The 14,623-nt window shown below is 42.9% G+C and overlaps 1 protein-coding gene across 2 annotated transcripts in view; it reads right to left on the bottom strand.

Moving 5' to 3' along the window:
- The window catches only part of CTTNBP2 (cortactin binding protein 2), a 636,925-nt gene that overhangs the window by 231,936 nt on the left and 390,366 nt on the right, over positions 1 to 14,623 (bottom strand). For both annotated transcript variants that reach the window (XM_085653125.1, XM_085653124.1), the window contains exon 9: positions 5,569 to 5,686. In XM_085653125.1, the coding sequence (XP_085509251.1) occupies positions 5,569 to 5,686 (118 nt within the window). The remainder of the gene's footprint in view (positions 1 to 5,568; positions 5,687 to 14,623) is intronic.

The following is a 14,623-nucleotide window of genomic DNA, read 5'->3' as shown; positions in this document are numbered from 1 at the left end:
CGGGGTTGCGGGGAGGAGGGAACCTTCTATCACCTGCTCTGGGACTGTCCGGTTCTCCAACTCTTCTGGAGGCGAGTGCTGCGAACGATGTCGCAGGTGTGCGGGGTGTCACTGCTGCCAGAACCCAGACGCTGTCTTTTGAATGTGTGGGAGCCCACGGATCTTAATCGCCAGGCGCAGGGCTGGGTGACGCTAGGGAACATGATGGCTAAACGGATCATAGCCCAAAAATGGGGAGCAGTGGAGACACCGCTGCTGTCGATGTGGAAAAAGGAAATGGATGGGGCTATGTTTGCTGAGCGTTTCGTATTTATCAGGCGGGGTTGTCCTCGAAAGTGGGTCAGAGTGTGGGGAGCATGGAACAAATATAGGGGCAACATATGTGATCCGCCACCTCTTTCTGATGAGGAGTCTTCTGACTCAGATTACTAGAGAAACTGAAGGGGAGGAGGGGAGGGTGGACGATAATGATGGCCTCAGGATGTCCGATCTAGGCCTACCTGTAGAAATGATGATTATGTATGGTGTTTTGTCTATTGCAATGTATATACGATTTGATTTCGTGTCCTTTTGTTGCAGTTATTATGAAAACAATAAAACTTCTTTAAAAAAAAATTGGCCTGTCCACTTCTTTTTCAGGACTTTTGATTTATAGACCCCCGGAATGTGTGCTAAGTGTTAATATGGAAGTGTGTAACTACATTGCTCCGAAATCTCTTTTGTATTTGAATTTTACTGCGCTAGGGGATTTTAACTTACATGTGAACGATCCAAGCTGTGTTCAGGCAGCGCAGTTTACCTCCACTCTCTTTGGGTCTAGTCTGGTTCAGCATGTGAAATTCCCTACCCCTAAGGCAGGGCACACCCTTAACCTGGTGTTTTCTAATATTTTATCCCTGATAACTGAGTCCCGAGTCAATTGGTTTGGACGGACCATTGCTTGATGCCTTTTTCATTTAGTTTGGAAAAGTCTAGTTAGCAAGGAGGTTCCCGAAATGTATTAAAAAGAAATTGTAAGAAGCTGACCGCTGAGTCCTTAGGGACAGCTTTGCAGGATAGACAACCATCGCAATCGAAAGATCCTAATGCAGACTCGCTCTACATAAATGGATTTCGGCTGCTGTAGAAGCCACCGCCCCAGCCAGAGTTACTAAAATGTGGAGGCAATCTCCCTCGGCCCCATACTTTTCAGAGACTCTCAGGATAAAAAAAAGCAGGTGTAAATGCCTGGAATGCCAGTGGAGGGTGGACTACTGCGTTACAGCTAAAGTGGCATACAAGAAAGCACTAAGAGAGCTCCATAAATCAATGAGAGAGGCCAGGAGAGACTATGTGGTGAGGAGCATTGAGGAGGCCGAGAACCCAAGTAAAGAAATATTTAAGGTTGTGAACTCTTTTCTTAAACCAAAAGAATTAGAGCTTGAAGTGCAATCTTCCTATTCGCTGTGTGAAAGTATCTCTGACTATTTCGATTACAAAATTCGTAAAATTCATAACTCATTTACAGCAATGGTTGAGACGGACAAAACTGATGTCAAGGAGAGTAGTAAGCCAGAGTACTCGTATACGGAATTGCTCCCGATCACTCAGCAGGATGGATTGGCACAGATCCTGCCTTGCAATTCAGGCTCACTGAAGGACCCTTGTCCCCCTAAATTATGGAAAGAGTTAGCTCACTCGTTCATCAAGGTGTTGCTCCACAATTGTAATACATCGCTTACTTCTGGCATCTTCCCTGACATGTGGAAACATTCCATTGTTCATCCCCTTAGGAAAAAACTCAATGGAGAGCCAGGAGAGTTGAGCAGCTACCGTCCAATCTCATTGCTACCAGCTCCAGCAAAAATGCTGGAAAAAATGGTGCAGAGACAACTGGCCAATTTCATTGACAAAAATTGCATTTTGCTCGATACACAATCTGGATTCAGACCCGGTTTCAGTACTGAGACGGCTCTCTTAGAGGTGGCAGAATCGATGAGAATGTCGGTGGTCTCAGGGGCATCAGCAATGCTGGTGCTCCTGGATTTATCCGTGGCATTCGACTCAACAAGTCGCCCTGCAACCCCACAGGTCGAAACCAAGCATATATAGTGTGGAGTTCCTCAGGGGTCGGCACTAAGCCCACTTCTTTTCAACATATATCTGGCCCCGTTGTTCTCACTTATTGCCAATTGTGGCGTGAAGACGATATCGTACGCCGACGACACCCAGCTGGTGTTCTCTTTTAACGAGCAGGCGGAGGACTCATTCAAGAGTTGTAAGGGCTGTCTGAAAGACATTTCCCCAATGGATGAACAATAATACGCTTAAACTCAATGCAGAGAAAGCAGAAGTATTGTTCTTTGGCAAAAAGTCGACTCCAGCAGCGGACTTGTGGTGGCCGCTGGAAATGGGTTCCCCTCCGACCCCTGTAGTCATGGCAAGAAATCTGGGGATTAAGTGGGAGACTGACGTTTCTTTTTCTGCCCACATCCAGCAAGGGACATCATCCTGTTTTAGCAAATTGAGAAACCTACGGGCGTCCCTCCATTTGTTGCCAGAGGACTGCCGCCGAGTCATAGTCCATGCCACTGTGACAGCAAGAATGAACTATGCGAACGGCCTCTATGTGGGTCTGCTGCCATACTTGAGCAGAAGATTACAGATGGTGTAGAATGCGGCTGCGAGACGGATTAAAACGTGTACCATTCCGTCATCAATTCTCTCCGCACATCAAGGAGCTCCACTGGCTGCCAGTGGCAAGAAAAATTGAGTTCAATGCATTGACATTTGCATTCCGGTCAATACATGGTAAATGTCCTAGCTACCTGAAACAACGCCTATGCAGCTAGAAGCCGAATCTAGCGCACAAAATCTACTGTGCACTCCTCAGTTTAGGAGAGCGCGGATGGGTGGTAGATCTTTCACGGTCAAGGCTTCCAAGCTTTGGAACTCCCTGCCAAATAGCATACGACATATTGATTCAGAGGCACTATTTAAGGAAGCGGTGAAAACATGGCTCTTTAGCTTAGGTTAATATGCTCAGGGCTTTTCGATGTTCAGACCCACTTACCTGCCGCCTATTGCTATAACGCCGGGACACCTGTGCTTGAGGTAGCTGTTTGCACTCTATAAATGTTGGTATTATTATTATTATTACGTCACCCATAGGATAGGCCCTAGACAGCCCAGAGGTCAGGGTGCAATGTATTTAAAAAGCAGGACATGTACGTTTAGGTTTCACATGTCCTGATAGTGAAAAACCCAAATTGGTTCTTCTCTCATGCAAAGCCCACTTCTCCCACAGGTTAATATTGGAGTTACATTTTATAAGTGTAATTTCCAAATGGGAATAGATAACCAGTTCATGTTTGGTGTCTCTGGCAATCACAATTTAAAATCCTAATTTATGGTGAAGTTGGATTTAAAATTGCAATTCTGTAAATTTCACTTTTAGAAAGTTGTCATTTTCTTTCTTTAGCCATTTGGTGTCTGTACCCTGTCTCTGGGTCACATAACTGGGTGTTGGTGATATTTGGGCTTTGTGTATTCATCCTAGACAGCCACACACAATGGGGAGCTTAGGTGTGACTAGATGGGCCATCTCTGGCAGGAGTGGAGCGAAGAGCTGGGACCAGCCCAATTTACACTTGAATAGGCTGTGTTCTGCCCCCACACAAAAGGCTGCATACTCCTGTAGTTAGTTAGGGCCATTAAAGCAGGGCACTGTGCACTTCAAAGGCATATCTCTGGAAGCTTCTGTCCACTTCAAAGGCACAACTGGGTATAAATACTAGACCTCAGACACCAATGCTGGAGTACACTTTTGAATCTGTGGATACTCTGCCAAGAAGGAAGACTGGTGTGTTGCTAAAAGGACTGCCAACCTGCTGGACTGCTGCTCTGAAGGGATTGCTGCCTTGCTGTGCTGATCTGCTGCCCTCTTGCCTGGGTGAGTAGAACTGGACCTGCATTTCTTGAACGCAGAACCCAGAGTGACTTCAATGGCTAGTTGACTCCCCTCCTGATCTGCAGCCTCACTGCCATAAAAGGCTTCCAACAATCTTGCACCTGCACCTTGACTGCCATCTGTGAGCACACACTCCGAAGTGGTGCCACCCCAGTCCTGGCCCCTTGGAAGTGGGCTTAAGGTGCTCTGCCAGCCTCTGTTGATCCAGCAGAGCCTATGCATCTCCTCTGTGGCACAGCGCATCCCAGAGCAGAACCGACGCGTCTTCGCTGCTTCATACTTGGACCCGTTGCAAATACCCACATTGCTGCTGCAGCCTGCAACACCTTCAGAACCTCTACTGCGGTACGCATCCCCTGTGCATGCCCTCTCATCTATTATTGATGGCAGCCTTGATGACGATACTAGACTCCACATTACAGCTTCGCAGTTCTTCAGAACCGACGCATTGCCCCAACTGCGCTCCACATCCTCAACGCCAGACTTCGCATCACAAGCTCTATCAACAGGATCCTTGATGACACAGGCCCTCGCATTACAACCTCACTGCATCTCAGAATCGACTCATTGCTTCGGCTGCATGAAGCGAATCCTAGCAACGCTTCTTAAACTAGGATCTAAGGTACTCTGTTTAGTGTGCTTAACTAGGTCCTGTAACCAGAACATGCTCTATCATTGTTGGTCTGAACTTGTGACTTTGTCCCGATCTGGTGCGACCAGATATCCTCAGTTGGCACTTTCTGCTTTTGGAACTATTTTCACTAAAATCTTTAAAATTGCATATCTCCGGTTCTACTGATTTTGGTCTTGTTTTATTTTAAAAAAAATGTTAATCTATTTTTTTTTTAACTTAGTGTGTGAACCTTTTTATCTGATGTTTTGCACTTCATTACTGCTTAAAGTGTTGCACAGATTCTTTACACAGTGCCTTTAAGTTAAGCCTGAATGCTCTGTGCCAAGGTACCAGAGGGTTGAGCACAGGTTAATTTAAGGTTGGCTTGTGCCTTACCCTGACAAGAAATGTGGTTGATGCTTGACCAGGGCTCACACCCCAATCAACCAAGAACCCAATGCCTCTCACCTGATCATTCTGAAAATATCTGTTTTTTGAATTCTTAATTTTAGGCCTGTTTTGTCATTAACCATAAGTGAGATGGGTGCTTCTGTTATCCACACTAAAATCAATTAATCCATCAATACCTTTCCCTCCATGCAGGACCGGTTTTACCTATCAGTCTTTGGCTTAGACTGAGTAGTCAAATGATAGGCTCAGCAGGAGAAGAACCAAAGAACAGATTACTATAGATTATTTGGAAGCCATTAAATACACACAACATATCGATGAACATCAAAAAGTCATCACAAGCATTTGCAGCCTGCTAAAACAAGGAGAGTACATATATTAATTGTAGATGCCAGTTTGCAGCTTTTCTTAGCAAAATACATTTCTGGAAATATTATCAATCAATACATTGTAGTGGTACTTGGTAACCACTTTGTGGCCACAACAGCCATCTGAGCTTTGGATTTCCAACATAATCTATAATTTCAAACAGAAGTTCAATAACTCCTCTTTTAACTTCCACAACCCAACCGTAAACACTGAACTTGTCACTCACTCAGATTCTCTAGAAGCTGTTTGCAGTCATCAGTGGCCACATCATGTACAGTCCTATTGCACTTGTCTTTCTTTTCAATATCCAGTCCATGATGTTTACAAAGAATTTCAAGGCAGTCCTGGAAAAATGACACTTTTATGAGGGATATATTAGTAGGACAAATGTTCTAACGCTTAAAAAACATTTAAATAATTCAAAATAGTAGAATAATGTCAATCCATTTAATCACTTGAATCACTATTTCTGCAGACCTTTATCGATGAGATTACACTTCAAAGTCAAGGAATAACAGAGAGGGCGAGTTCACACTTTTTTAGTTGAAGAAAGCTGTATATTAGTTTCAAACATTCTATGTGGAAGTTTGAAATACAGTTTGCATCTAAAGGCCAAGAGACAATTTTCAGTAATTATAGGCACGCTTTACCTCATGCGATGCTTCAATGTGTGATGTATGTGGGGTGTTTGTAGAGGAATGTGGCTTCAGGACAGTTAAACAAAACTAAATTAGTGGGAAGAATCACAGGCAGGCTGCCTGCTTCTTAAATACCAAGGGAACAGCACGTTTTCAGGCTGGCATTTGCAGTGCGAAAGCCAGCAGAAAAACATGCACTGAACTTAACTAGTGTGCTGCTTGTTGCTGCTAGTAACTGAGGTACCATTTTAGAAACTGAACCAGAGACAACTGGCTTCAGACATTTTCCTAAACTAGTAAAATGATCTTTAAATCTGGCTAAGTTTTGACCAATGTTGTTGGCCAAATGTGTTTTGAAATACAACTTCTCAAGTTTAATGTTCAAACAATCATTGTCAGAGATTCCCCAATCTCTCCTGTATTGCAGAGCGACATATTTCAAATCTTTGACTAATGTTATTTGCCAAATGAGATTACAAATACTCTATTTGAAGAACCCTAATCCTATAAGTAAAGTAGTTTTTAAATCTAACAGTCTTGACTACATTTGCTGGCCTAATGTGTCAAACACTGGAAATTAGCTACAAGATGCGGTAAAGACCATCAAAACCAATGAATGGAATACCGATTTAAAACAACACAAATGCAAACTTGCCCTTATCGACTTCATTCCAATGCCCTCTGTGTGCCCATCTGCTGAATTTAAAGAAGGTAGCTCATTTTGAAATGGTAAGAGTTTGCCCAGTTACAGAGCTAAATGTGTCCCATAACGTGGGCCGTAGTAGAAAGAAGCGCCAGCCTGCTATACGTTTGGATGTTGACTGATGAAGGAGGTTCTGAACCACTGTTATGTGGAATAACCAATCTGAGAAATAATGGGGCCATAGTTTCGGATATCTAGGGGAGCAGATTTAAAAGCCAGTGATGAAACAGACATTTCAATTTCAATGTTAGTGCCTTCAGGTTGAAAGGCGGCCTATTTTGTCCATGTAGAAAGACTCACTTTTCTTTAAGGGTAGACCAACATCGTGCTCTGCATGTTGTGCCATGTGTAGGTATTTGTCGTCATTTTCACAGTCTTATACATGGCGAATTAGTATAATTCTTGTAACCAGAGAACTGAAATCCATGTGATACATATTAGTAAGAATGGAGTGAATTCATTTATGTGAATATGAAAGCTGTATTTTGCTTCATTAGCTGTCTGAGGGCCAATAGAGAGGGGTTTTTCTAGGATAAGTCTGAGTTTGCAGATAAATGTGCCCACTTTGATCATTCAAAAATATTTTCAGATCTATTCTTAAAGGGGATTTGGTTATCACTGTCACATCAAAGCTTAAACCTGCAATACATCTTAAACAAGGGATCCGCATGAACCTCTGTGATGTTCCAATGACACCTAAGAGAAAAACAAACATAGTTAATATTTTAAGCCTAATGCATAGTAAATGACATAACCCATGTCAGGGAGATATCTTTCATATCTGCTATATTTTAAAGACCCTTGTAAACGGTAGGGTGGCCCACTGTGGGGCAAAGTGGTGGAGATATCCTGAAAGACAGGACATATACACACTCACTTTATCTTTTGCTTCCAATGGGGTGTTACAGATATCAAGTATGTCCCTTTTTACACCGTGGTTAACTGGAAAACTAAGTTCCCTTTAGGTTTTTGTCATAAATTGGTTTGAAAGTGGTTAAAGAACACTTTCTCTAATAGTTTTATGACTATTGGCTGTCCAGCAATTGGTTGTGGCTTATTAGGTTTTTTGATCAAAGGGGAAATCACTGCTCATTTCTCTTGCTGAGGTATTATGCCTTCCTTACTTTGAGAGATTGATCATTCCGAAGAATTGCAAAGAGTAGGGCAGTAAAGTTCTCAGAAGAGAATCTCAGTGAGAATATCTTTCCCCGGCTGTATCCTGATGGTAACGAGAATGGGTCTCAGGTTTTGTAACAGAGGAGAAGGCTATAAGCAAGAACAGGCGAGGGGTGGGCTAGGCATCAAAGTACTGTGGTGAATAATTGCTTGAAAATGTTTTGATATTTACAAATCTACTTCTATAAGTAAACAGGTTTAGATCCAAGAATGCCACTGCAGTAACTAGCTAGGTGAGATTTAAGTTATGTGGAGGTAGTTGTGCATTTGTTTTAATTGTAGAGTGTGGAAAAATTAGAGTGTGCAACTAGGAAGAGACATTTAATAAAAGAAAGGACTGATGACCCTGATTTATGTTGAAATTAGACAAGCATAAAATAGTTGTTCGCAAAAGTCAACAAAGGTAAAAATTGTCATTTAGGTGGAGACAATACGGCTGGAACAGTTTGCAAATCTACTATTTAATATCAGTAAATGTATGTACTCTATTTAATAAATTATGTAATAGTGATTTATTTCTGAAGCCAATTTCATAGTTCTTGTGCATCCCATTAAGGCGCAATGGGTAGAGAGGGCAGTGATCACTGCTCTCAGATCACAGCACACAATGTCCAATTATGTAATGATAACTGGGCATTCTCTTTATAGGACAGCTGGTAATCTATTTTTTGAGTCATGAGGAAAACACTCACCCCCAAAGCAGCAATTTCTCTACACAGTATTTATTTTAGGTAATCTCTTTCTTCACACTTCCTGAAATGAACATGGAGCCTAGTGATGCTGGTGCTGCTGGGCAATGGTTGCAGACTGTGGCAGCCAGGGCCAGAGAGGGCCCTTTATTCCTCTGGCATTTTTAGGTCTCGCCTGATCCAGCGCATGCGCTGGTCTGGCGAGACTTATTGAGAGGGCTCCAAAAAGTGCTGCCAGGCCAGCCTAGAGCTACAGTGCATGTGCGCGGGCGCGCGCGCCGTGCTTTGCCGTGATTACTTTGATGTTTGATCGTGATGTATCGCGATCACTTTTGCGGCCGCACGGCCGCTTGGCATAGCCAATAGGTCTCGCTTTTGGGACCTTATAAGTATTTAGTTATGTAACTGTTGCTTGGCTAAACACTTATAAGGTCCCAAAGGCGAGACCTATTGGCTATGCCAATGCTTGTTCTGGTATGCTACACGGTAGGGGGCTGGGTTCAGAGCAGGATGCCATGTCTCATGAGTGCCCCATTCCTGTTGTGGCTTCCTGCAGGGTGGGGCTGGTCTGAACATTTTTGCAATCTCTGAATTTAGTTTTCCGTTCTGTCCTGGTGGTACCTAGGGGCACTAGAGGCAGCAGCACTGATTGACATTGTAGTGGAACAATGACATTAATGACCATGTACATAGAGTTATCCGATGGGAAGTGATACTGATGGTCCCCATCAATGAGTGCCGTGTGGGGGATACTGCTACTTCTGGCAAAGCAGTATGGATATCAGTTCTACCTCCTATGACATTGCTATTGATGCAATACCATATATGCCTACTAATCCACCATAATGTAGGGGCCACGTAAATGCTAACAAGTTAGTCAACAATAATTCTATGCAAAGCTTTTAAAGTGACAGTTACTTGGTTGAAATATTTCAAGTTTGCCAGTATGCCATCTGAAGATCGTTACGTTTTCAAATATTTTTTTTAATATTACATGGCAAGTACAACCTATAGTCAATAGCAGTGAAACTGAAATGTCTGTTTCACCACTGTCTTTTTAGATCTGCTCTCCTAGACATCTGGAACTATGTCCCCATTATTTATCAATTGGTTATTCCACATAACAGTACTTTACGTAAGTGTAATTGTATGCAAGTACATATAAATGTAATACCAGCAATACAATTAGACAAACAATGGGTATGACCATGCAACTGGACATTTTCTCACAAGAAGGTTCTTAACATTTAATATACAGTCAATAATTAAGAAAAACAGTAAACAAACAGTGCATAAGTTGCAACTACAATATGTTGATAACTACACTGATAAGTGTTCAAAAAAATATGGAGCAGGATAATTTGTTTGCACAATTTTAAATATCTGTAACACCTAAAGGACCATGCTAGTTGTATTGCCTTGCTGACCAGACCACCAAACACACAGAGTCAAGGACAGAACACATGTAGCTCTCTCTTTTTCCTTCATGAATGCCCAAAGAAAGGGCAACTTCTCAGAGTAGCCATGGGGTCAATCTGCACCTACATGTGAATGTGTCATGTTTCCCTAAAAAGTGCCAGGTTAGGAGGAACAATCTACAAAGGGAAGAAAAACCCTGCTTAACAATATGAATAGATCTTGATAATCTTCCAGGCTGAAAATATAATGGGAAAAATCAGCTACAGAAAAGAAATACTAACAAGCATTGGCATAGCCAATAGGTCTCACCTTTGGGGCCTTATAAGTGTTTAGCCAGAGCTATTGACTTTGCCAATGTCTTTAAACTGTGCTGTAGAGAAGTGTGGCTGCTGTGCAGCTTGCTGAAAAGTTTTAATAAAAAAGAGTCAGAAGCATTTTTGTTACCTTATATATGACCAAGAAGGCATTATGTACAACTGAACAACCATATTAAAAAACGTATTTACAATTAAAAATGTCCTTAGTTTTCTTTTGTTCTTGCAATGCTGGCAACTTGTTTCTGCCTATTCCAATGGTTGTTTGTTAAAGCTTTTTTTTTGAGGGGGCATAAACAATCGTAGGGTGAAGGTTGGGAACTAGTACCTGTATTATAACATTAGCAGCGGCACGACGCTAGGGGAGAATCAACAGATGCCAGATTCCAAGAGCAGGCTGAGGTGGTGCTGAGGGATGCTGAGGTGGTAGTGGTGGTGGTGACTGGTGCGGAGACGATGCTGAGGTGATGCCGAATGATAATCAGGTCTTGCTGAGTGATGATGATGTGGTGGTGGTGTACTAGTTCAAAGGTGATGCTGAGTGATACTGATGTGGTACTGAGTGATGTTGTGGTGGTGCTGAGTGATGCTGTGGTGGCGCTCAGTGATGCTGTGGTGGCACTGAGTGATGCTGTGGTGGTGCTGAGTGATGCTGTGGTGGTGCTGAGTGATGCTGTGGTGGTGCTGAGTGATATTGTTGTGGCGCTGAGTGATGCTGGGATGGCCCCGAGTGATGCTGTGGTGGCCCTGAGTGATGCTGTGGTGACCCTGAGTGATGGTGTGGTAACCCTGAGTGAGGCTGTGGTGGTGCTGAGTGAGGCTGTGTTGGCGCTGAGTGAGGCTGTGTTGGCGCTGAGTCCGTTACACTATGCTTAAAAACTGTTGTGTAAGGGGAGCTAATTTCCATGTGAAGCACTATAATGCCCTTGGTTCAAGTTTGCGCAATAATTATGCGGGACAGGCAAGCTGGTGTGGCCTAATGTAATGTAATCGGACAATATCAGGTGAAAGCACTACGTATTCACTGCTCCAGGAGTGCTTCTTCTTATGACATATCTCCTAATATCACACCCGTTGCGTCTAGGGCTGCGGATGTTAGAACTGGGTAACTAGGTTAGAATCTCGGCTCAGGCGCAGCATCTTGTGATTCCGTGCAAATCGCTTTGTTACACTGTGCTTAAAAACAGTTGTGTACAGGGAGCTGTTTTCTGTGTGAAGCGCTATAATGCCCTTGGTTCAAGTTTGCGCTATAATTATGCAGGACAGGCAAGCGGGTGTGGCCTAATGTAATGTAATCAGACAATATCAGGTGAAAGCACTAAGCCCGGGAGTTGTGTGCGCGCTAAAAGGAAATTTGAAAAAAACACGCGAGTGGTGCGCGCGTGTGGCGGCAAAAAGTAAAAGCAGCTGCAGCATCCCACGAGTGTAAAGGTGCCCGCGAGCGAGAGAGGGAAGCCAGATGGCGCAGCCAGATGGCGGCTGTGCGCATACCCGTGCCCGTAACCGCTAGCTTTAGGCCACAAGCAAAAGCTTGTGGTCGGATATCTGAAGCCCACTCACTAAATGTCTCGCCAGACGAGCGCATGAGCAGGCTCAGACGAGCCCTAAAAATAAGGGATAAATAGTTTTTAAACGTGGATGATGAACATGATGACAAAGAAGGGAATTTAAAGTGGGACATCTGTTTCAGATCTAAACTCCTTAGAAGAATAGGAATTTGGTTGCACACTACAGTCGACAGAGATGGTCTAGCGACACAAACTAGGAAGGCATCTTTTTTGGTTAAGAATGAATATAATATTAAGCACATCCACTGGCAGAGGAAAATGTAGTTATCGTTGTAAAATCTCACTAGAAAAAGGGGTGGGGAGAATAGGAGTGCTCATAGGTCCAGCATACATGCTTCTATGGAGATCAATTCTATAACAAGAGTATACAGTTCCTTACAAGAGAGGGAGAAAGAGGTCAGACAGACAATAGGGGAGCGTAAGGGGGGCAGCTCTCCTAGGAAAAGTAGCCCTCACACACCGAATGGGTGTCATGCTTCATTATAGGGCATGTTCCTCGTCGGGCTGGTGCTGCATGCCATATGGGCACCCACAAGGAGCCTCTTTGTTGGAGATCTTTTTTCCAAAAACCATATGTTAGTGTGGGTGTAGTGCTCTTTTGTGCAGAATGGGGAGTGAAAGTATAAAGGAAAGTGCATGTTTACATTGACTAGATAGTCCTCTAAACTGTATTTGTAATTAGATATTTCTACTTGTTTATCTCAAAACATGGTGGCTATCACCTGACACAATGATCTATGATAGCTTTTAGTAAAAGGTCAACATATCTCTTGCCATTGGATTGTCAATGATGATCAGTTGGCAATTCATCAGGACAAAATGTTTTCTAATCTACACAGTGGTTGGAATCTGGTTATCGCAAATGATATTCAATCACAAATGACCTAGATGTGATGAAGTATTTGATACCTTGACATTGTTTCCTTTAAAAAGGAGAAGCCGACCCAATTAGGGCAGCAATTTTGTCTCCTTGAGTGGGAGCAGTGGAAACGCTAATTTAGCCGGAAAGTTGAAATGTGGAATCAACCTGACGACCTATCACAACACTGCTGCCTCAGGAGGTTGAGCTAATTGGGTCACTGATGATGGAATAATCCCAAAAAAGGTGTCTAGAGATACAGCAAGGACTGCACCAGCTTTGGTAAAAAAATTATGATGAACTTTGGTCAACCACGAAATCTTGTACTTCTCTAACCAGGATGCAAAGGGGTAATTGTGCTGGGATGTGAGGCAGTGTTCTCCTACCCACCTTACTGTTTAAAAAGGCTCCTACAAGCTGACGAGCTTCGGAGATCCTGCATGCCTGGAGTGGTATTGACCTGAGGAAATTTGTGGCAGAATGTCTAGCAACCCCAGAATAATTCTCTACTGATGACAGAATAATCCAGAAACACATGTGTCTAGCGATATGTCAATGACTGCCCCAGCTTTGGTAAAAATGATGATGAACTTTGATGAAAGTGCAAAATCCTGTATTACACTAACCAGGATGCAATGGGGTAATGGTGCGGAGATGTGAGGCAGTGTTCTTCTACCCCCCCTTACTGTCTTTCATGAGGAGGCAGTTCATTTAATGCTGTGTGACAGATTTATTAGGTTTGGTGTAGGAGTTTCTGGGGACTGTCCAGCGATCAATACTTCTCATTTCTTTACAATTTAATTAGCTCCTTGGCGGCTAACATTACTTGATTTGCAAGTGTTCCTAATTATTTTTAATAAGCATGATACAAGTATACTCTAAAATTAACAACAGAAAAAAACGAACACTACCAACATGGATAGATTAATTGTCAATCAAAGATGTTGAAACTGATGCTGAGGGAGGAACATTACAGGAAACGTGACTTGAATCTGTAAAATAATATGAGCCCCATCAGGCAATGTTTCAAGACCGCTGCCAGTGGCATTCCGGTTGTCACACTCCCCTCTGATACAAAGGTGATTGCTATTGTCTCAAATACGTGGAATCAAATGATATACATTTGCTCTAGAGCATCAACATTTGCAAGGGTTCACTCCAGTGTTCAATTCCCAGTGTATATAAGAAACAAAGCACACATAATAAAACATCCATCTTAGTTCTAATGAAATGTATCCATTAAATTCAATAGCATCCTAGGATCCTCCAATGTATTTCAGGCAACATGTGTCTTTCGTCAGGGGGGGGAAGCTACAGAAAAAAGAAACATGTATGTAAGATAGGAAACGAGAACTGATGGAAAAAGCGCCACCTTCTGTTGTAAACCCACAGACATTAGAATAAGTCCACAAAACATGTTTTTACTGAAATCAAAGTACAGAGATAATATAACCACTTTCTTTCCTGCTGCTACAACACCAAAAACACCATAAAACACCCAAACCATGCAAATTAGAAGCAGCTAAAGACTGCATGACGAAACCAGTGACCTCTGCCAGTGCTTTAAAAACTTGAAGAAATGTGGGTATGAAAAAGAGATCAACTATCACGCAAAACAACATTCTGATACCGTGTGGAAAAAAACGTGTGGACAACGGTAATAACAAAACAAGCATTGGCATAGCCAATAGGTCTCGCCTTTGGGGCCTTATAAGTAACCCAGATTAAGTTCTCAAGTGGAGTATGCATGGTGCGCAGCAACAGGATCACTGCACTAGAAAGGACAAAGCGAAGCCCCAAGCATTCACCTGGTATGCTCCTAGGATGTACAACGCTATGCCAGTTCAGGTCTGCCAGGCTCCTTCTCTTTGCTATTTTAGCAAGACCTCATAGGTGGGTGAGCACCTTGACCCTG

The sequence above is a fragment of the Triturus cristatus genome, chromosome 4_1 (genome assembly GCF_964204655.1).
Source record: "Triturus cristatus chromosome 4_1, aTriCri1.1, whole genome shotgun sequence".
Classification (NCBI taxonomy): domain Eukaryota; kingdom Metazoa; phylum Chordata; class Amphibia; order Caudata; family Salamandridae; genus Triturus; species Triturus cristatus.
The sequence above is the reverse complement of the archived record's forward strand: the minus strand, read 5'-3'. Positions and strand labels throughout refer to the sequence as shown.